Here is a 23,022-nt window from a genome sequence, read left to right on the forward strand (position 1 = left end):
GACATCACCTGAGGACATTTATCAGAACACAACTTTTTTTTCACCTGTGCGGGCGTTCAGATGGCACTCGGGTGGATTTGATCTGCTCATCAGAGGCTCGTTAAATGAACTCAGCTGGCAGCCAGTGTTCACCTGTTACACATGTGGCTGTGCCTCAAGTTTCCAGCAGACCATTGCTTACTAAGTAGCATTGTGATGGTGGGAAACATCAGAACTAAGTGAGAGTGTCCGAAATCAAATTGTGTTTCTGAGGGGCTTTTTTTTCCAGCTTCAGACCAAAAGTGACCACACCATCAGAAGATCAATACATCAAACGTAGTTCCCTAATAGATAAAGAAATCTGCTAAATAAAGAACGCAAGCCTCCAATCAGCAAAAGCCCTGTCAAAAGAAGGCTGTCTTGTAGTGGTCTCAGAGGACGAGTAGCGGTTTCGAAACCCATTGAACGATTTAATAAATGACACCAGTGAATTTAACAGCAAGCTTTCCAGAAAATGTCCTTTTACCTTGGATAATGCACAGGGCACAGTTCAGTTTTCATAGGAACTACTTTTAACTAAAGAAATAACTGCGGATAACTAACTATATCTGAAATGTATTTACAAAAGATACTGTTTGGCCATTTGGGTTCATAAAACATGAACCACTGACACAGTTTTATATTTATACTTTCTTTTAATATTACCCTGACATAACCAAGTAAAATTAGAATCAACACAATCATACACAAAACGAGAGGCACAAGTCACCACAATAAAATAAAACACTCATTTCAGATTGCTAAATGTGCCCTCGGCTTTTATTAACAACCACATGATAAAATACCATCATATGACAGAGATCAAACTGTTGCTGGTCCATTCAGCAGCAGTCCTCATCCGCTGCCTCCATTCATTCAGTAATAAAAAGACATCATCTGCATAAAGTAACACTAGCATGAAGGGGATACAGTAACAGTCAGAACAGGGACGTGTCCGTTTTGGCCTTGGGCTGTTTAGTGGAGATCCTAAATCTGATTATAGGACTGGGTTCGTTGTAAACAACCAGTGACGCATACACACACAGAAAATCCTCATTATTTTTTTATGACTTAAGGAACATGCGATTTAAATTCCAAAAAGTAAAAAAAAAAAAAAACAAACAGAAGCAAAGACATAATCAAATGAGAGAGATAACGTAAGAAAGAGACGTAAGGAGCACTTGAATTTACACTCTGCTAATTGTAAAAAACAAACAAAAAGTAGAGCTCCTTGCAGGTTCCCTACAAAGTGTGTTTAAAGCACTTTAGGTAAAAAAAAAAAAAAAAAAAAAGAACAAAAAGGCGAGGTCAGATAGATTTTAAGGCTGAAACGGAGTACTACAACACTCTCTCTAAGGGCACTCATTTGATACAGCAGAGGAGAAAAGATCACTTTTCCCAACTTATTTTTAAATTAAGACACTTTATAACATCCAACCACCTTGCATAGCCTGGCATAGTAACATCCCACCATCATCTATAATAAAACATTAAAAAGAGGATACCTCCACATGTTTAGCTTTAGCCCATTGTTTTAACGTGAATGTTTGGATTTGCATCTCAACGGACGGAAATAAAACTTAACTAGCAGATGTTGCGGTCTGATTTCATGTAGCTAACGGACAAATTAACTGGAATATATATATTTTTTTAATATTAATAAAACACTAACATATCAAGTGCTCCACAGACATTGGGCTAAAACTGTGAATGTCAAAAAGTAGCATCTTAAACAACGTTACGGCTCCACATCCAGCCACAGTAGTGTTGACCAGGAAGAAAATTACTAAAAATAAGACTTTTATTTAAAAAATCCTGAGTTAAACAACATTGTCGGTCACGCAGTTGCCGCATGACCTCAGACCCCAGTGATGGCGGCCGTCTCTTTGGTGAGCTTTTTTGCATTTGCATTTTACGAACGAGAGTGTGGTGGTAACCCAAGCCCCTCATTTCATTTCTAAAAGTTGAGCAACTTCAGGCGCACTTATTTTATCCCCTTCTGAAGGTACTTGAATACTCCAAAGGAAGACGTCCACTTAAACTCCAACCCGGCTGTCGCGTTTCTGTGCAGAGATTCCGATGTTGACCGTTTCAGCAGCGACTCCACAGATAACAATGGAGACAAACAAAGCGCTCCTTGCACTTTACCAAATATTTACAACCCCTGCGGCTACAGTTTTGCTCTGTATCCCGCTCAGCCCCCTTCAGATGTTTTCGGCCTCTCTCTGGGGAACCTCCCTGATGCTGTCCTGGGGTCCGCCACGGCCCGTCGGGCGCCGCCGAATGCTCCGCCCAGACGAGATGAGGTCGGCGTAGCCGCGGGAGTGAGAGAAGGCGTAGGCGGAGCGGCGGGAGCGCCGGCCGCGCTGGAAGGCGGACGGCTTTTTCTTCTCTTCCTTTTCCATCTCCAGCTCGTACCTCTTCCTGTTTCTCTGGACCTGGGGGATGATGCGAAATAAACAGGTAACATTAGAGAAACACAGCTGTGTCGTTTTTTCATCTTATGGGAAAAGAGAGGTACTTCTATTTCAGCTACTCACATTTAGTTATTTAGTAGTAATTTAACTGCAGTTGGATGAAACCATTTTCAAACCAATTTGATTTAATCATTCTGATACTTCCACAAAATATACAGCTTATAAAATATATGCACAAGCAGAGACGTTACAAGTTCAGGTAATTTTTTTTTAACAAGGCCAAATTCAATTAATCATTATGATATATTAAGGCATAATTATGAGGGGGGAAAAAACCCTTATGATTAAAAAAAAAAAAAAAGCGTAGTAGTGGAAATTGGCTTCCATAAATCTTCTTAGTATGATTATCTTGCACAAAACAATACACTGCTTTCTCCAACTTCTGCAATAAATAAATGTGTTTTCACCAGCAACTGCTGTGGCTTCTAGAGTAAGTCCCAGCAGCAGGTTGGTAGGGTGCCTAGTGGAGGTCTCACCTTGTCTCCTACAGAGGGCCAGATGGTTTTATGGAGGAACTGGATGCAGATGATGGGCAGCAGGCTGATGCCCACAGTCAGGATGATGGTTAACCACAGATAGGGCTGACGCAGAGCGTTCGACGCTGCACCTACAAACACAAAATACACGCGTTAAGAGAGGGGTTTGGGGGCGGGGTTTGATGTGGCGGTTAACGCTCCGCTTGCACAAAGACAGACTTTTTCCACAGAGACGTTGTTAGCTGTGGGGGGCGGCTGGGGATAGAACCACAGCCGCTCCTGATGGTTGGCCAGCACCATATGTGGTAGCTCACTGACATCGGTGTGTGTGTGTGTGTGTGTGTGAATGAGCAGCAAAAACCTTGTAAAGCCCTATATAAAAGCAGCAATTCACCATTTAGCATTTACCGGTACCGTTTAGCATTTTAACTCTTGGATGAACGTGAAATGAACAATGTGTCACACTGAATGGTTGGTAACTGACCGGTGAAGGTGAACGCTGAGGGGAAGATGACGTGGATCCCAGCGCTGTGGATGTCAAACATGATGCCAAAGTAGATGGCTATGCTCCCCAAAACAGCAAAGCAGTTGACGAAGGTCCAGTAGGAGGTATCCAGAGAGATCTAACAAATAAGAAGTGGCGGAGATAACAAAGCTCAGCAGGTCATTCACATAAAACAACGGCAGCTCTAGTTTTCCTCTTATATTTCTCCACGAGTAGCGGTAGGGTTGAAAATATTCATCTTAATCCACGATGGCAGTACGACTGGTTCGGTGCTTCAAGTGAGAAATACAGAACATGTATAGACATTTCTTTTTTTTATTTAGTTACTTAAAGCTAACGCACTTCCATTCATGACCACGGAAAGATATCAAACCTTAATGAATCGGAGAATAAATTGTTGTTGAAATAGTTTTAACATGCCTGAGAGGGCTGCTACAACCCAACCCAAACCCCCCCCCCAAAACAAAACACTAACTAAACGACTAACCTGCAGGTTGACTGTAAAAACGAGCGACGAGGCGGTGACAACGGCCAAGGACTGGTAGTCGGATGGGGCTTCGCCGTCCTGCCCCATGGTCTGCAGGAAGGCTCCGTAGGGGATGAAGAAGATGGTGAGCGAGACGAAGATGCCGTGGAACAAGCTGATGAAGAAGTTCCTGTAGTTGAACAATGTCCCCTGCTGGCCGGGCAGGTAGAGCTTGGGGAACTTCAGGCTCAGTTTGTCGTTAACGTCCTGCAGAGGGAGGAGGGGGAGGGATCAGTCAGCAGTTCTTGATGAGTTTTGTTTTTCTCTTATTGAGCAGAACGGACTTCCAAACCTGCACAATAATGTACCTGAGATGATACTTTTTTCTGTGCCATTCTCTGTATCTATGACAAAGCCGTTTTTTTTACCTGGTCAAGAAGTCCGACTAGTAGAACAGGTAAGCTGCTGTAACACAGATTGTAGAGAGTGATGAACCAGTCTTCATAGGCGACCTGCAGACAGGAAAACAATTATTCAGTGTCTGGTGGTGATGAGGCGGCCCGATGGTGGCCTGACCAGACAGGCGCGGTGCTGACCTGGGAGGAGTATCCGCTGAAGAAGGAGTACCAGAGGTGGACCAGTGTGAAGGCGAAGTTCTTGAAGAAGAAGAAACGCAGGAACTTGCACATTCGGATGTAGGACCAGCGTCCGTGCACCAGCAGGAGGCGCTCTAGGTAACGGAACTGAGCAAAGGCGTAGTCGCTGGACATGACGGCCTGCATCCCCTCTTGACCACTGATGCCAACACCGATGTCTGCAGCTAGGAGGACAGAGGATGGGGAGGGAGATTATAGTAGAATCAGTGTAACGTGCTACATGCAAAAAGGCAATTTGTCCTTTAACGTGCGCGGAGATCATTCATGTCCTTACTCTTGATCATGTTGACGTCATTGGCTCCGTCTCCGATGGACAGCGTCACAGCTTTCTTGTACTTCTTCACCAAACTCACCACGTTAGCTTTCTGCTTGGGTGTCACACGACAGCAGATGACCGCCTCGCACTCACAGGCCATGTCCACGAAGTCAATCTGCAGAGACATTTCACCGGGTTTTCTATCACGTAAACCATCACGCGATGCACTGCCCATGCGGTCATATCTCACTTTTATCCTAATCTTAAGCGTTTCATATGTTGCGTTGTACCTGTCTCATCTCCTTCTCCCAGTCGTCCATGGGCTGTCCGTCCTGGGGGCTGCTGGGAGGCGGTCGCTTTCCCAGACGGCGAAGGCGCAGACGGCGGCGTTTCTTCTTCTTTTCGTAAAGAATCTCGTTCTGAGAAAATGAAAACCCAATAAATCAGCACAATCCACCATGTGGGCTGGTGGGAAGATGAGAATTTAGGATAACATTGTTGCCTGTGGCTGCATTTCTAAAAGTCAATTCATAATTGTTCATCTTGAATGGAACTCACCAGCCATCCTCCGGTGATGATGAGAGCGTTTTTGCCCGTCTCGGGGAAGAAAGGCTCCGCAGGTTTCTTTTTGCCTCGACGGACCGTTTGGGGCTCGTTCCTCCTGTTGCCCTGACGGATCCTCAGCTTCTCACTGGAAACACGGGAAACAACACACAAACTCTTACACAACACAATGTGACAGACGTAGATCCTCGTGTGCTGTCGAACCCAAGACGTTTTGGTCAGACACAAAATAGGGAGAGAGTGGCAGGTTGATTTGAGCAGTGAGGAATATGAATAAGTCGAGTTATATAAAGATGGACGACGCGTCTCCACTTCCTCCCACTGTGCAAAAATGAAGCCAAAACATCCCGGATACGGGGGCTGCCATCTTGCGAGTGACGAGATCGCGAGCACACCAGAGTCAATCTCAGCTGTCAATCACGATGTTTCGCCCCGTTTTTATAGCATAGAAAAATGTATTTGACGTGTACTTTGATTTTTTTTAGTTTGGCCCATGTCCCATCCGCTAACATGGAGGGGGCGGGGGGGCTCATGACCTACACTGCAGCCAGCCACCGGGGGGTGAGTGAGATGTTTTGGCTTCACTTTTGGGGAGCTGTCATGTCGTCCATCTTTATATGCAGTCTATAGTTACACTACAATATCTAGCTAAAGTTAGCTAGCATTAGCTTGCATTAGCAACTGGTCGAACGAGACCAAGTAGCAAAAGCCCTGAATGTACTGAGTTGGTGATTAATCAGTAAAGGTTCAGTAATACTTGCCATATAAGAGAAGATACAATCAAACATTACTGATCCCAGGAGGGATATTTAGCATCATAGCAGCACAACATGACAACATCAGAACACATGTAGATATGCTAATATCATTTAATACTGATTCATTTAACTTTTGGTTTCTTTCTTCATTCATAGCCAGGGACATTTTATAATCAACTCACTTGACGTCTTCTCCGTAGTGGATCTGCATGTCGTCTGTCAAAAGTGAACAAGAATATCCGATGTTCTCTGCCGTTTCTGAGAATTCGATACGACACATTAAATGTAAGAGGAGAAAACATGGCACAAATCTTTCAAATGATCGATTGTAGCCGCTACAGCGACGGGACAATGTTCGGATCAGATGATTCTGCTGATTAAATGTGAAACTGAAAGGGAAACTTCTAGTCACTGCAGAAAGATATGAGTTGTTTTAAAATAGTATTTCCAGCGTTCACTTCCTATGTACCAAACTAAGGAAGAAGCAGCTGTTCTGACTCTAATTCCATCACCAACAAGCAATTATTTAATTTCAGATAGTTGGTCCAGTTTTATATATTATTTTAAAGAGGGGCAAGTTGATTGAGACATGAGACATGTAGCTATATTGGTTCTTATTGGCTCATTCCTACATTCCTACAGGTCCACCAACAGTACGACACTCTGCAGTCTCTGTAGGTGATGGTACCTTTCTTATCTCCTGTCAGGACCCAGATCTTGATGTCAGCCTTGGCCAGTGTGGCGATGGTCTCTGGCACGCCGTCCTGCAATTTGTCCTCGATGGCTGTTGCCCCGATCAGCTGGACAGAGGGATACAGCTGGTTAGATAGGGCTGAGGCTCAGTGTTTTTTTTTTTTGTTTTTTTACTTTCACCGATTTTCATCAAAAAAAAAAAAAGCCCTGACTTTCAGGAAAGAGTAAAGGTTTCTCAGTGGGATTTTTTTAACAAGTTGTGACTGCTGCCAAAAGACATTTTACTGGCTTCTCTGCTGTTGAGGATAGAAAGTTGAAGCTCTTCTCTTTCCTGTTTTCCTACTGAATCCTGTATGTGTGTCAGTGTTGCGACGCCCCAGTTTCTCCAATGGAAACTTGTCACTGTAAAGTTCAGCGTTTGTCAGCTCACCATCAGGTTGCTCTCGATCTGCTCATACACGCTGTCGAGGGCGCCCTCTCTGTCGACCATGGTCACCTGGGCTTCTCTGTGTTTCCTGGACCAGGCATTGTACTCGTCTGCGCTGATGTCTTTGTAACACAAGCACAGCGTCCGCAAGGTCTCGTTGGCGAAGACCTGAAGCACAAAACACGGACCATGTTCCTTGTCGTTCCATGCCACCGTTTCTACGCGCGTGCCGCGCCAAGACGGACTGCGTACATATGCAATACAACAGTGCAAATGAGAATAAAGCCGTGTGAACTCACATCCAGAGCTGTCTGGGTAGTTTCTTTGTGTCTGGAGTTGGGGGAAAGTCGCTCGTAGATGACAGTGTCGGCTCCTTTACAGTAGAGACGAATGCGGCCATCGGGAAACTTCACTGGAAAGAGACAGAGGAGACAGCAGGACCGAGGATCAGAGGTGGGACAAAGTCACAAAGTCTTTAGCCTTGGCCGTGAATTCCTGAGTCAAGTCCCAAGTCAAGGCCAGTCCTAAACTTTGTGTTTCAAGCTCTCCACAAGTCATTATTTGTTTGTCTGCTAGTGGTGCTGCCAAATGCACCTTTCCCTCCAGGCAACGCGATTGGCTGCTGTTGGATTCATTAGAGTTAAAAGTCCCGTCCAGTCTTAGGTCAGCCAAACTGTGACTCGAAGCTAAAGACTATGTAAAATAATTGTACTTTTAATTGCTTTACTTTAATGAACGACTCTGTGTGGCTTACTGATGTGCTTTTAATAGTTGGAGCTCTGTGGCACAGAGGAATAAGATCTGTCAGGATCAATCTACTGGTATTTTTTATAAGTATTAAGAGTATTGCCAGACTTATCCTTTATCCATTTTCGAGTATGTTTTTATATTTAGCTTTTATGAAACGTTTTGACTGCGAGTTCCCGTGTGAAGTGACTGCAGCCCCCTTGTTGTAGATATGTTACAGCTTGTACAACAACATAACCAGACATTCTGTGTGTGTTGCATGTGATATAGTGTGTGTGTGTGTGTGTGTGTGTGTGTGTGTGTGTGTGTGTGTGTCACTCGTACAGATGATGGACATGCGCTTGCGGTCGGAGTTGAAGTCGAGCAGCGCCAACATTTCGTAGGTTGCCTCCTGCTCCATCTCCTTGATGGTGATGGTGTCCTGCGTGCGAGACAGAAACACGTAGCCGAAGTTCCTGGCTGCCGTCACCAGGGCGCCCTCATCAGGGGACGCCGCCTGGTACACCAGATCACCTGAGAGAAAGATATGAACCCATACATGAATAGGTCACGTCCAATGCGGTTTTCAGTCCTCTTTAGGGTGTGCTAGGGTTGACTGGCAGGTGCCAGCAGCCTATCACAGTCAGCCATGGTGGTTGCCGTTTACCTAAGCCCTCTTCCCTTTTGCCCAAACCAGGATTTCAGGATTACCGTCTTTGTGCTCCACCATGACGGTGTGGCAGAGGGAGAGCAGTTTGAAGAACTCTGTGGCGTCTTTGTCCTTCCTGGATCGGATGCAGGCGACCAGGGAGTGATCCATGAACGGGAACTTTTTGTCAGCGTACTGGTTCCAGCTCCAGTCCACCGGCTAACGGGTAAACAGGAAAATGGTTTTGAAAACTACAGTACAAATTATTCTGTTGACTAGTAATTAACTGATCAAAATCAATATCCCTTCTGATGTGAATAATTTCACTTTTTGTCTTCTTCAGCTTAGCAGTCAAAAATCATTTACAGGAGAAGGGACAGAAATGAATGATGAATGTGATCATCAGTGCTATCCGTTTTGTCATTTCATTTATCCTTTTCATTTATTTATTTATCTATTGCGTGTGTTTTCATATTACCTCTAATGGTATACTGTTATCCTATCAATGTAGTTGTATTATCCCTCTAATCAACATACTTTGTTGATCCTTAGTAAGTCTCTGTTCTCTAACCTGAGTCCCTTTCCTGGTTAAATAAAGTAAACATGTAGACAATAAATATAACAATATCTACTGTACATGTTGTGTGCCCCAAATAAAGTAAAATTCAGTAAACGTGGCCGATATTTTAGACTGCACATGCAGATTATCATTCATCATCCGTCAGAATTGTGCAGTTACCATTTTCAAAAACTGCTTCATTGAGCAATTTTAACTCGTATAAAAGAGTACGTGTCACTTCCCATATGTCTTGAATTAAATATAACTTTGTATTTCCTCCTACAAATGAAACATTCAATGGACCTTAAACTAACATTTTGTCCCGTTTTACATGTGAATCCTCTTACATTGGACCTAAACTCTTCTTCTTAAGTAACTGTATTTGATATATTACCCTTCCTCTGTCCAGCGACACTCCCTCAGCGGTGGTTGGGTCACCTGTGGTAAAGAGAGCAAACACTTGGAATGACAAAACTGCAGATCTACGGGACAGGGTGCCCAAGTTATAGCTGTAGAAATCAATAAAGAACAGACATCGTGCATCAGCGGCTTCTGCATTTGATTTGTTTTCTTTCCTTTTGTGAAGCACTTTGTTACTGTCTGCCTGTGTTACACTCTGACGGGCTGTAACACAATAAAGCCACTTGAAAACTGTAATCTTTTTATTATCTTTTGTAGCTGTTAAACAATCAACAATCTGTATTTCTGCTCTTATCTAAAGTCCACTTCTTCCTGCAGCAGTGAACCCAGTTTCCCCAAAGGGCTCATTAAAGGCCAGTTTTTCCGATAACACAATGCTGTCAAGGGGTAGAGGCGGAGAGCAAATACAAACCCTTTACTTCCGGGTTGTGTGTGTAGAACATTTTGTGTAGAATCCTGTATATACAGGTGCACTGTTGATGGGTTTTTTTTTTTCCCCCCCAAACGAGACACTGAGACAATGACAAGTTGTCATTGCAATAAAAAGGCAGCAGGTGACTCTCTTGCGTTCTCTTTTCTCTCTCTCTCTCTCCACAAACACTTCTTACTGGTTGCTTCCTGTAACTGAAAGCAGATCAGTACCGTAGCTGCGTCCCGCGATGTTGCACTTCTTGAACTGCATGACGTTCTGTGTCAGAGTTCCCGTCTTGTCGGAGAAGATGTACTCGATCTGACCGAGCTGCTCGTTCAGGGTGGTGGTTCGAGCCTGCACAGACGCGAGAAGTGATTTCATGAAAAGGGCAAAGCGATGCAGAGGGAAAAGAGATCACTGAACCTTGGTCAAAGAATAACGAGAGGCTGAAAGATTAGTTTTATATATTTAACTTTTCCTCGCAGCTGCCTGTCTGCTCTGTGTGTGTGTGTGTGTGTGTGTGTGTGGTACAATCCAGGCATATTTTAAAAGGATCATATTGGCTAAAATAAAGCTGTACTGTACTCTGATGTGTCCACCTTAGCCTGCAGGTGTTGCAGTAAAGATGTACTGTGTTTTGAGGACTGAGGACTGAAACATAATCAGGATTCTTTGGTTCTTTCCCTTTCCTGGGAAAAAGCAATAAATCCTCTGTGCACAGGATGTGATGTGTGTTACATATGAAATAAGATCAGGAAGCTGAGGATAATCACAACAGCAGTGGTAGCGTACCTTCGCTGGCGTGTCTTTCTCTGAGAAATACATCTGCAGGTCCCAGTTGATGAACTTACTCTGGCCCAGACGAATCACCTCCACACTGAGCACAAAGCAGACAAACAAGAGATTTGGATTTATTTTGACAAGTATTTCATGGAGGCAGAGCCGTTTGACGGAAGATTTAAAGCTGCACTATGCAAAATCCTGCACTTTTCCAAAATGCCAGAAGAAAGTTAAATTCTCGAAGATTTAACATTTGCCAGCTCTCAGCAGTTATTTCTTTTAACATTTTAAATGAACATGAGATACACAACAAGAACAGAAGGAGATGGAAGTCATCAACCGGACAAACAAGTGAACGATAAAGTAGAAGATCAAACTATATCTATCTAACTATTAACTACTACGTTTCTTGAGAGTTGTAACGTTTCTATTTCACCCATGTCTTTGTGTAGTCCAAGTATAAGTCTGTAGTATAAGTCATCTTTTCCATGGAGCATAGTTAGATAGTTGACAGTGCCTATGAAAAGGCCTACCTCCAAGATACAGGAACCCAACATCAATACTTAAACCCAGTATCCTAGACCTCCCACTTTCTCCCAGACTGAATACGTGGACAAGACTCTACTGACCTGACATAAAGCGAAATGGGCACCATGGTGTTGAGGACGATGATGTATCCCCAGAAGCTGAGGAAGCCTCTGTGGGAGGCGTCCTGGTTTTTGGCGTCATACAGATACCAGGCCTTGTAGCCGATCTCCTCGTACCAGAAGGTGTGACCGATGGCCAGCCCTGCCGCCACCAGGATCAGCAGCACAAAGATCTGCAGCGAGAGGGCAACATTAACACAGTTGTCCACTGAGTGACTAATGAAAAGACACAATAATACTAATAAAACAAACAAAAAACATGTATTCATGTGACCCGTTATTTAGAAAAAGTGAGTTTAAAGCCCAGCAGGGAGGGCCCTGCATGCTGGGTCAGAAATAAATGTGGGTTTCATAAGAAACCTTTTTAAAAGACTACACCAAGAACATGCAGCTGATACAGCTAAATGGCGAGAGGCGATGAAAGGAGATACAATTAAAAAATGAAAACGAATGCTGATGTTGATGAACTTCGCATCCAACTCAGACTTACTGTGTAAACCATGTAGTTCATCAGCTCGTCAATTTTGGTCCTCTTGAACCTCGTCTTCCCCCCGTTCCTCATGATTTTGGTGTCGGCTCCTACGGCAACATGTATCAAAAACGGTGAATGCTAGCCATCGCTATCGTTGCTAGTCGTCACGCATCAATAATATGGTCAGAAAATAATGAGAAATGTCCAAACGGAGGCATCTTCAGATTCAGAGTTCTGATTGGCCCGACCTGCCAGAGCAAATAAAACATGAGCTCACAGATTTGGCTGGTTTCCAAGCTAGCAAAGACCAGCTTTAAATAAGGTTTGAAAATGATTAGTTACGTGAAATAAATACTGATTACGTTGCAATCAACTAAACTAAGAGCTGTTCATCAGCTCAACAAAGACGATTTCATTCGTGATGTAATGTTGAGTTCCGCAGTGATGCAGTCGAAGGTTCCCCACCTGCGAAGATTACCACCCCGTGACACTCCTCAGTGTTTCGGATCTTGCAGCCTCGGAGCAGTATGTTGTCCAGGTCCAGAGGGTAGCGCTCCCTCTGCCACAGCATCGTCCCCATGAACTTGTCCAGGCGGTTGTTGGGCTCCTCGCACTCGATCAGAGCTTTGGGAGAGACGTGCAGGCACAAGGAGGCCGTTGATTCAAGTCAAAAAAGTAAAAACTGGTCAAATCATCTCTGGGCGGCATGGACCGGCCAGGCCATTTTCATGGAAGTCTGTCAGTAGTAAGTTAACCTTACAAATCTGACCTCTCCTGACCACCCTCGGCCACAGTGCCTTAAATTCCCTTCAGCTAAAGTGGCTTGTCCCTGAAAACTTGAGTCTCATTTTCAGGTTTTTCCCCATTTGTTTAATTGAACATTAACTGAGAATTGATTGAAAATGACCTGTTCTACACATTTGTAATGAACACAAAAACTACTACTACAAAAAAAACTGCATTTTTGTTTCAAAAGTAGAAAATAAAAACTACCAGAGCTTGCCTGAAAACTGAAATATAAAGTTACAAACACACCAACATTCTTTAGAATCTCTTGCATGAACACATTGCATAACACAAACACACTTCATCTTAAGTCTTATCTGCGACTACTGCCGTTATCAGAGTGTGTGAGTGATTATTATTCAATCACAGGGAGTCATTTTAAAAATGATTAGCTATGTTATATTGTTATATTTTCATTTTAAAAAAGAAAAATTAGCTTTTGTTCTCGGGTCGGTCTCTGCTTGAGTGATTCAAAACGATTTAGGTTTGTGCATGTAAACGTGGCTTGCAGTTGTGAACCATGCTTACCATTAAACTCGGCCAGCTGACGTTCCTCCTGCAGTCTCTCATCAGTCACTTTGAGTCCCATCTTAAACTTCAGGTTGGTCTCTCTGCATGCAGACGGGAAAAACAAGACAAAACTGAAAGCCAAGCCCAGAGGAAAGCAGCATCACAGTTTGGGAAAAGGATTTTTTTTTTTTTTTTTTTTTTTTGAACAAATGAGTTCAAAATTAATTCTGATGTATGCCGCAAAGCTCTGGAAAACACAAAGAAAGGTGGTAGTGATGTATGTTTCAGTTTAGTTTCCATTAACAATAAAAACAGTTCCATTAGAGACGCCCGTTTGTTTGATTTCAAGGCGTTTCTCACTTAATCGCAGAGCATGCGCTCACACGGACTGGCCGAGCTTGGCAGAGGCTCTGGGCAAAAGCTCTTAACACATTTACTCCCCTCTTATCAGCGAGTAATTTGTTGACTGAGCGCTTGAGAAAACATCAGATCAAACAAAAAGAGTCAAGAGCGCCGCTCCAGCAGTCACTCTGTACAAAAAGTAGTTCATTATTCAATGTGAATATAGCAATCAATATAGATATACTCGTTAAAAACTAAGTGGGCATTTGTTTTGTTGGTGGCAGAATGTTAATATGAAATTTGAGTCTTACCCGTCGAGCTCGGCTGTCTCTACGTAGCACAGACTGTTTGGGTTGGAGCTGGATAAGAGCAGGATGTCCGCCTGAAGACAGAAAAAGATGTACATATCTCAAATCTGACCACACATCTGCTTCTGGTGTACGTCTGTCCTGTTTTAAGTATGCCGTTGTTGTTGTTGTTGTTGTTGCACAGCTTCTCAAAAACGACCTCATTACTAAATGACCATCCCTGTATCAAACCATAAAGACCATTGTTGCACATCAGCTGATATCATAACTTAATGACAACACAATTATATATCGGAGTTTATAAATCTAAAAGATACAGTAAAGAAACGGCTCTTAGAACACACACAGTTGATCTTTTCCTGCCAACAGATGGGGTAGTCGGTTTATTTAACCCCACTCGATTACATCATTTACTGGAGTGGTTCAATGTCACTGTGTCTTCACTTTACTGGCTCAGGTTCAACCTTTTAAAATGGATCTTTTATCTCCAACACAACAAACCTTTTTAGCTCAGTTCATTAAAAATGTGGGTATTTGTCACATTTATTCACTACATGCACAATCTTGGGAGTCATATGTAACCTGCTACATTTTGATGCACCTTTCTTCTGCTGAGAAATGCATCAAAATGTACCTTGATTTTTTTACTCATCACTTTACCGTTAAATACTAATAGTAAGCGGTTCCGGTTTGAAGACGGATGCGGGTAGCTGTGCTCTGCAATAGTTCCCCCGTATTTGTGGCTAGATTTCTTTTGCTCGTATACCACACCAAGATCCAGCACACCGAGCGCTCAGTCGCACAGCTCAAAATGATCAACAGCGCCTGAGATTGACGCCGTTACCCTCATCCGTAAAGTTCTGGTCCTGCCCTGCCTTACATTCGTAATGGCCCACCCTGGAACCCTAACCCCATGGTCTCCCTGTTCGGTCTTTTCTCTGACCTGGTGGCATTCATTACACTAATTGCGAGGCACAGGATCCTTCCTGATTGGAAAAAAGACACGTCCGCCGTCCCACACGCGGTTATTAAATGAGAAAAGATTGGGAGGCGTGGGTCGACAGCTCAATATCACAAGCCCTGGCGCCCCTTTCTTGATCAGGTCAATCTCGAGGAGGAGCCCCCCTCCTCACTTTTTGCCAGCAAGAATTTTTCTCAAAGCTATTTGCGTCGGCTTTGTGTTCAGTGAACGCTGGAGAGACTTTTCTGGTGGTTTAAAGGCGCCCCATTGGGTCAGCTTGAAATGACAGGAGGTAATGTATGCCCATTTAAACAATCTGTGTACATGAATCAGTCAGTCAAGTAACTGTCACACGATTATGCAGGCTAAATCATCGCACCGGAATAAAGTCGTTCTTCTTCAGACGAACCACATCTCCAACCTGCATGTTCCTCCACTTTGACTCTTGAAACCTGGAGCAGAGAGGAGCGATCAGTTTTTATACGGGTTTACTAGCGCTGGCATATATTGTACCAGAACATACCTCACATACACTATTTCTCAAACATTTTGTCAGTTCTTATAGATTGCGGATATCTTGTTTTCTAAATCAAAGCTAATAGAAAATGATCTTTGTTCTGACCTGCCATCCAGCAGGACCTCGCACTTCCTGTTGTTGATCTCTTTGTCCATTCTGTGCCGGGCCTGGAGGAATACAAAATTAAGGAGGTAAGAGGAAACCAGGTAATAACATACTTAGTATATAAATCACAGCAGTCAACTAATTTACGAATGTTTGAAATGTTTTGTTTTCTCTTACTTCTTTTCATCAACCCTTAAAAAGCTTTCAAACTAAAAAGATAAAAAGATGTTTTATCACTCAAATATCAAGTACTGGTCAGACTCCAAAAAGGTACATCCATGTGCATCTCTCAAGTTCTCTCATTAGTTCTACGAATGAATGATTACTGGAAACACGTATGCCGAAGCTAAAACCTGAGTAGAAAATCCCAATTCGAGGTCCACTTTCAACCACGTCTCATAGATACAGATAAAAGATAAAACCTGGGGTCGATTTAGCTCTGTGTGCTTGTGTGTGTGTGTGTGTGTGTGTGTGTGTGTGTGTGTGTGTGTGTGTGTGTGTGTGTGTGTGTTAGAAGTCTTACCAGATCATCCACCAGGTCTTTGATGGCAGTAACTCCCAGCACCACGACCAGAGGAATCAGTGTGGTGTACCAGGGCAGAGTGGTAATTTCTGGAATGATCTAAGAAACAAACAAACATTTGATGGCACTTATTGGTGCTTGTTTTGTTTTTTTGGTAACACTATAAAACCAGTGGTTAGTATTTCTCTTTGACGCACCTGTAGGATGAGCAGAGCCAGGAAATAGAGGTTGGCGACTCTCTTAAACTGCTCGTACAGGTTCAGGGGGATGAAGGTAAGGACGTTGTACTTGTATGTCTTGATGGCGTTTCCCTGCAGAGGACAAACGCATAGCAGACAACGGTGAGCACAGGGTCGGTAACTATTTTGCCCTGAGCTGTTAAACTGCTCTCTCAGTGGAGAGTCCTCCACAAAGCTTGAGACACAACACATCTAAAACATGACCTTTCAGCAGCTCAGGGGGCCCTGATACAGTCAGAAATGACTCAGCAGAAACAGAGATGACATCAAAACTATCACAGCGGGTTTCCTCGCTGGTGCTGTACATCACGTTCGTGCATGAACCTGGGATTAATGTTTTATACTCACCTTTCTTTTGGAATTCTATCAAACATTGTGCTGGACCTGGCTAAACTCCCCCCACAGACCAGTGAGAAGGGCATCAGTAAGCATTAACTGACCTCATGCTGTACACTGTGTTCAGTAAATTCGACATTTCTGTTAACCAACACCACTTTTGGTATACGTAAATGTCTTGCTAACATTCAAAACTACCAGTTTCTAGCCAGCCAGCTGTGCCATTCATAAGATTTATAGTGAGGCTATGTAACTTACAAATGAAAAGTTAAATTAAATAAATGCCTGATTCAGTACACAGAAGGGGTTTGCCCTGGTACAGCCCTACTTGGTCCGGTACAGGTTCCTACAAAGTATCAGAATTTGGGTCAGGTTTGGGCTGTATTGTTGCGTAAAGAGTCAGAGACAGGACACCTCTTTAAAATCAAAGCTGCATTATCATCATGTGCTAATGTAGTTGAAAGTACAGGCTGTTTTTCAAACGCTTCCTTATTGACACATTCGAGTGCTTGTTGGAAAGACTGTCAAACAGAAACTTAAGTATTTACTTAGTGTTTGTCTTGCAGGTTTGAATTCCTAGCAGTATGTCTTGTGGATGCAGTGCTCTTCTCCAGTCTTTGAATATCAGACTTCAGGGTTGCCTTAAACGCCACAGCGTTGCACACAATGAGAAAGCAACATGGACAAAAACTACCAGGAAATGTCGACCGTGATCAGTCATCTCTATTCTCGGCAGGTTGATTGTTATAGAAATGAACTGAAACCGATGGCAGCCTTGAAGGCAGAAAATCAACGTAATGACTGTCGGAGGATTTGAAAAATAGTCCTCATGCTGAATAGCTCATCTAACATGCAAAACACTCACTTGTCCTGCTCTTTGTCCAGGGTGTGTCAGCCATGCGCAGCTCTATATACTCAGGCTTAGCTTCTACCACGACAAACAAGGAAGGAGCGTAAAGACCATTAAATAGCAGTTTTATGTAAACAGCTGAACTTACAGAGTATCTGCTCTTCTTGATGCACAGGAAGACTTTCTTCTGGAACTCCGGCAGGTGGTGATAGGGTCGATCATTGGCTTTCACCTTCCATCCTACCTCTGGGAAAAAAAAAAAAAAAATTATGCTTTTCCAACTCCTTTACAAGTTCTGTCAAATACATCACGTAAATCAGAGAACTTCTGGAGGCATTGTAAGGTATATTTTGTCTCTTGAAGCTAGTTTCCACCTGCTTCCACTCTCTTTGTTCTAAGCTAGGCCAAACATATCTTCGACCCATCTCTGCAGTTGATGCCCAAAAATGAAACCGATATCTCATCTGACTCTGGGAAAGATGATGAACTAAAAAAGGGATTTCCAAAATTAAAGTTAATTCAAAATAGAATTAAAAGAAAGTCATTATTAGTATATCTTTAGTGACTCACCGCTGGGTCTAGCTTCCACCGGGAGGTGCGGCGCTCCTGGCGGCTCTTCTCGCGGCTCTTCTGGTTCCCCTTCAGAGCTGGCGCCCAATTCGTCATCCGTCTCATCGTCACTGTACGGCATGACCTCATCGTCGGGCCCCAGGGAACTCTGGGAGTCTACGCGCCGCCGACTCATCTTAGCACCTCAGGTATCTCTGGGGAAGAGGAAGAGTTTGAGCTGTCCAGTATCCAAACATCACAACTTGACCACCAATATGTGCCTCAAAGCAGCCACAGCAGCTACACAGTCAAGACCACTGAGGTCAAGCATGAAAGCTGACGGGTGATGAGGGAGCGGGGCCAGCGTCGGACCTGTTCTTATGAGACAGCCGTGTCTCTCTTTGTCACCGTTAGCAGAGACCCCAGTCTGCAGTGTAGTTCATACACTGTTAAACTGAGGTACATCAGGCTAGATTTATGAAATATATTAAGACTACACATATTGATACTTAACAGGGAAAAAAAAAAAAGCTACTCACAAATACCAGTGTACTACACCTATATATCCTAGTAAAAGAGGGGGAGAACATAACTTTATTACTTGAGGGTTTTTATTATGCCTGATTTTAGGATGTGCTGCAGCCCCCTCAGGATCCCTACTTCCCGCATCCATTGATTACAGTAGCATGCTGGGAAAAAAAAAAAAAGGGAAGAAAAAAAAACATGGACAGTTTGGATGGAAGTCTGGACAATGATTAAACAAATGAATCAACATCGCGCCAGATGCTCACAGGAGGAAGAAGTAAAGGAATGCAGATGAAAGGATAAGAGACGGTCAGACATGGCTGCAACAACACTGACATCCAGTCCAACGCGTTAGAAATGGCGCACCATGACTTTGCACTTTTAAAGAACTCAGTGACCAGACACGGAAATAAAGAGCTGCGGTTGAGGTTTACCATCTGATTTGACAGGCGGTGTGTGATGACGTTGCAGTGCGTTTGCGTGTTAAAAGTGTGATGTAGTCGATGAATATGTATACATATGAGGAATGTGACCACGCCCTACTGATCATAGTCCCTTTCAACTGAGGGATCATTACAGTTCAGTGTGTGTACATGAGCTTTATTCAGCTGGTTCACCGTCTATTTTTGGCAGAAACCTGACAGACGTGTCAGTGTGAACCGGAAACCTGGTGTCCCGTTTCACATTAAAAGGACTGAGAGAAACTCAGTTAACACTGCTACAACCTTTGGTCAGGTTTCCCAACGTTTTTTGATTCTGGGATGGTTTGACTGGTCATCATTCGTGACACAATCTGCCACAGAGCGCAGATTGTACAGATCCTGACTTTTTAAAAGTTGATTTAAAAAGGAGAAGTCCTGGCCTATGACAGACACATAAACAACAACAAATCCTGTGAAAAGACCACAACCAACAATTAATGTATCCTTTTAACAAGTCTTGTGTGTGTATAGAGTGCTGTAGGGATGACGTAGTTTTTTTAGGCCAACCTCCAAGTTAGCGTCGCCTCGGTGACCTCAACAACAAGCCAATTATTGCAGAAAATAAACTCTGTGGAAAACAAAAGTTCATGATACTCACACGTTTTGTTCAGCAAGATAATCTTCACTAATGAACACACAGATATACAGACAGATAGATATAGAGTATATAAACACAACGAGGCCGTCCGCGACAACCTCTGTAGTCTCATTTAGCCACTTGTTAGCAACCGCCTTTTTCAAGACATATAAAACCTTTAAAATTCACGAGTGGGGGTTTTTACTGCCGTATTTTATGCCGTAGAAGAAAACATGAAAATCTCTTCAGCTTGTGTTCACCACAGACCTTATTTCAGGCATCTAACCCTAAAACCCGTTCAGAAAACCTACTGACTTCCAGGCGAGGGAACCCTTTTGATCCCGTCTCCGTCCTGACAGGCGGATGTTGCAGGGATTCCCAGTGAGCCGGCAGATTTGTTACGTTTGTCTAACAGCTTCTCGTTAAGTAGGTGCCAACTTTGGGTTGGCACTTCCAGTCACCTTAAAGTTTAATGATGTGGAGGAGTCCATTAGCCCAGCTGATAAGGTTCATTAGTCTGGTTTCCAAGAACAAACACAGCTAAAAAGCGCTCAACAGGGCCAGACGGGAACTACGGCAGGACTCAAATCTGTTAAAATGTAAAGAAGAGGTGGTTCATAGTCCAGACACATATTTCTATGCCTGCGGTCTATAATAATAGAATCGTTTTTCCCTCTAGAACTGTCCATTTGGTCCATAATAAAAGTTTATTGCACATTAAGTTGCCACAGGTGTCAGTTGGTACTATTATTTTGTCCACCCCATTTACATCGATGGGTGATAGGATAGGATAGGCTGAATAAGAGAAACTCCTCTCTGTATAACGTCGTACAGTATACCAACATCCTCATAAAAGAATACAGACTAATTAACACATGTATCACACGGCTTGGCGTGGCGGAATTTAAAAAGGGAAGAGGTGCTATAATTTCTCTACACAAACTTTAAAGCGATTTTCTTAAAAAAGTCAAAGTCATCAGCTGATGGAGATTTAATGCCACCACACTACATTTAAGTGGGTGTCGCCACCTTTGCCGCTAATTAAAAGCAGCACACCAGCACAGAGATTTGGTGGAGAACAGTGGGAACAGAAGCGGTTCCTTCAATAGGAAAGATGTCCGTAGGTACCAGTGCAATACAATGCGACAGGTTTGTGTACCAACACAAAAACAACATTTTCAATGCCTCACGGTGAGGAATAAAGAGAGGTTTGTTTACAAAATCTTTTTCTTTCTATTTAACAATTAACTTACTCTTACTTACTCCCGACTCCCGACTTCAGAAATGTCATTTCAGAAACCAGAGGTCGGGAACCAGCCACCTCTGCTCCAACTGAGCACGACAGTCAAGAGTTTCCTAAAGCCCAAATCAACGTGAGCACTGAACGAATGTAACTCTTCATCAAAAAAAACTGTTCTCAAACTGTTCCTACAGAGAAACTGCAGTTTGACTGAATGAGCTCTGGTCACACAAGTCTGCACATGCAAACTGAGTGAGGAGGGGGAGGAAAACAAAGACTATTAAAGACTATGAAGGGAGGGAAAGAGTGAGAGGAGGAGGGAAACCTGGAGTGGTGAGTGAATAAGTTGACAGCTAAACTCTCAGCAGGCATTTTAAATGTGTTTTCTCAAAAAAAGAAATTACTTCCTTCCCAGAGGAGGAACTTCAAGATGATGTCGGTTTCCCCAGCATCAGTGTGTCTGTCCCAGTTTGAGTCAAGATGGACTAAAGGAAACACATCCACATCTGACGTCTGCATCTGAAGATGAATGTTACTTCAAAGTATATTTTTACTGTCGTCAACATCTAGTCCAACAACATGCCACGCCAAAGGAATACACAACCCCAACTAAAGCCCTGCGTCACGCTTGCATTCATCCGCGCACACACACCTGCATCACTGAAGGCATGCACGCTATTGAAAATAAAAGGTTTTCTTGATTGCGAAACAGAGACAAATGTCTTTTTCATTGCAGTGGAGTGGTTTGGAGTGTAAACATCAGACATCCCTTAATACGTGGACTAAATGAGAGACTGCGTTGTTTTTTTTTACACCACATGTTAATATCTCAAAATCACTGAGGTGTAATGAGTCGACTCACGGATCCGATGGGCACAAGATGTAGTTGATGTCAATATTTGCTCTCTTGGGCTGTGCCAACAGAACTGCAGTCTCCATCAGTCCATGGCCGTGTTCGTCTACTGACAACACACACCAAAACACATCTTTCAGCCGATTCATATCGAAAGCTGTCCGCCTGTAACCCACTGGGGAGGATTTTATTGTGAAGCCGTGGCAGGAAGTGCCAAGTCAAGTCACGGTTAAGCACCAACTTCAAATTTGTTTGTTGTTTGATAAAAAAAAAAAATCTAGTTGTAGACCAATTTTTTTTTTTTATCATGTTCAGATTAGCTTGAAATAAATATCTGATGTGTTTTTTTTCTGGGTTATATTCTAAGTCAGACCGTTGATTTGAGCATAGCAATTCTTTCTTCTTTATCTTCTTGTCCTGTGTTATTTGCATGTAATAAGGGAGACTAGCAACCACTAGCAGTAAACTAGCAGAAACTATAGGGGACCTATAGGATCACCCCACCCTGCCTGGAGGACGTAGAACCGGGGGGGGGGTTTGTACATGACCAGGGGGGAGAAGGTGAAATCTGATTCGTGTGGGAACAGTGCTCTGACGCTGGCAGGCAGTCAAGATTCAGTTTTGCAAGACAGCACACTGAAATGTAAAGTTGGAGACTTTTGACAAGGAAGAAAAGAGAAATTGAAAAGTTTATCGAGCAAACCTTTCAGTCAAATCCAAAATATGAAGGAGTCCATCACTGACGCAGCATGAGAAATAAGTGTGAAAAGAAAAGTCGTGGTTCATATTCAAAACATCGTTAAGATTATTGAATTCAAGCTTGGCTTGTTTGTTTCTAGTTTTTCCTGATTGAGTCGCAAAGTGTGAGGCGCCGCTGGTTCAGGAAGTGTTTTTCCCCCCCAATTCTGCTTTCCCGTTACGCAATATCCTCAATGTTACTTCACACAGAAACACATGACATGGCCTTTGGCATGGCGGACGGGTCTAAACGGGTACAATACCCATTAGCCTCGGCTGCCGTTGCGATGGGCTAGAAGTAGTCTGTCATAGGCATGAATAAGAAGGGTAGCACATTTAAAAACACTGGCCGTTGGAGTTGCCGCCATAGTTTCTAAATTCAAATCTCATGTCTGTGATGAATGAAGCTACAGCCAGCAGCCAGTTAGCTTAGCACAAACACTGGAAACGGGAGGAAGGAGCTAGCCTGGCTCTGTCCGAAAGGCAACAAAATCCACCCAGCAGCACCTCCAGAGCTCATTAATGAAAATGTGTGTGTATGTCTCGCATGTTTAATCTGTACGACACGCAAGTTACCAGGCAACATAATCTTTAGCTTCCACCCGCTGTTATCTGTGCAT

The 23,022-nt window shown here is 43.3% G+C and overlaps 1 protein-coding gene across 2 annotated transcripts in view; it reads right to left on the reverse strand.

The window, feature by feature from the left end:
- Nucleotides 1-769: 769 nt before the first annotated feature.
- Nucleotides 770-23,022, reverse strand: part of atp8b1 (ATPase phospholipid transporting 8B1) — a 29,897-nt gene continuing 7,644 nt past the window's right edge. Inside the window, exons 2-30 of one of the 2 annotated variants that reach the window (XM_070925139.1) lie at nt 18,012-18,202; nt 17,587-17,684; nt 16,211-16,324; nt 16,014-16,112; nt 15,491-15,552; nt 15,248-15,320; nt 13,911-13,981; nt 13,276-13,358; nt 12,427-12,585; nt 11,980-12,068; nt 11,472-11,662; nt 10,855-10,939; nt 10,293-10,416; nt 9,625-9,668; nt 8,734-8,890; nt 8,368-8,556; nt 7,596-7,708; nt 7,300-7,464; nt 6,865-6,976; nt 6,359-6,434; nt 5,413-5,545; nt 5,145-5,273; nt 4,873-5,029; nt 4,539-4,762; nt 4,371-4,454; nt 3,964-4,209; nt 3,456-3,594; nt 2,972-3,102; nt 770-2,456 (exon numbers count right to left, since the gene is read on the reverse strand). In XM_070925139.1, coding sequence (XP_070781240.1) covers nt 2,223-2,456; nt 2,972-3,102; nt 3,456-3,594; nt 3,964-4,209; nt 4,371-4,454; nt 4,539-4,762; nt 4,873-5,029; nt 5,145-5,273; nt 5,413-5,545; nt 6,359-6,434; nt 6,865-6,976; nt 7,300-7,464; nt 7,596-7,708; nt 8,368-8,556; nt 8,734-8,890; nt 9,625-9,668; nt 10,293-10,416; nt 10,855-10,939; nt 11,472-11,662; nt 11,980-12,068; nt 12,427-12,585; nt 13,276-13,358; nt 13,911-13,981; nt 15,248-15,320; nt 15,491-15,552; nt 16,014-16,112; nt 16,211-16,324; nt 17,587-17,684; nt 18,012-18,183 — 3,753 coding nt within the window. In that variant the 5' untranslated portion in view covers nt 18,184-18,202 and the 3' untranslated portion in view covers nt 770-2,222. Of the gene's footprint in view, nt 2,457-2,971; nt 3,103-3,455; nt 3,595-3,963; nt 4,210-4,370; nt 4,455-4,538; nt 4,763-4,872; nt 5,030-5,144; nt 5,274-5,412; nt 5,546-6,358; nt 6,435-6,864; nt 6,977-7,299; nt 7,465-7,595; nt 7,709-8,367; nt 8,557-8,733; nt 8,891-9,624; nt 9,669-10,292; nt 10,417-10,854; nt 10,940-11,471; nt 11,663-11,979; nt 12,069-12,426; nt 12,586-13,275; nt 13,359-13,910; nt 13,982-15,247; nt 15,321-15,490; nt 15,553-16,013; nt 16,113-16,210; nt 16,325-17,586; nt 17,685-18,008; nt 18,203-23,022 lie in introns of both variants that reach the window. The other variant, XM_070925138.1, reaches the window with a different exon arrangement.

Source organism: Enoplosus armatus, chromosome 18, assembly GCF_043641665.1.
Source record: "Enoplosus armatus isolate fEnoArm2 chromosome 18, fEnoArm2.hap1, whole genome shotgun sequence".
Taxonomy (NCBI): Eukaryota; Metazoa; Chordata; class Actinopteri; order Centrarchiformes; family Enoplosidae; genus Enoplosus; species Enoplosus armatus.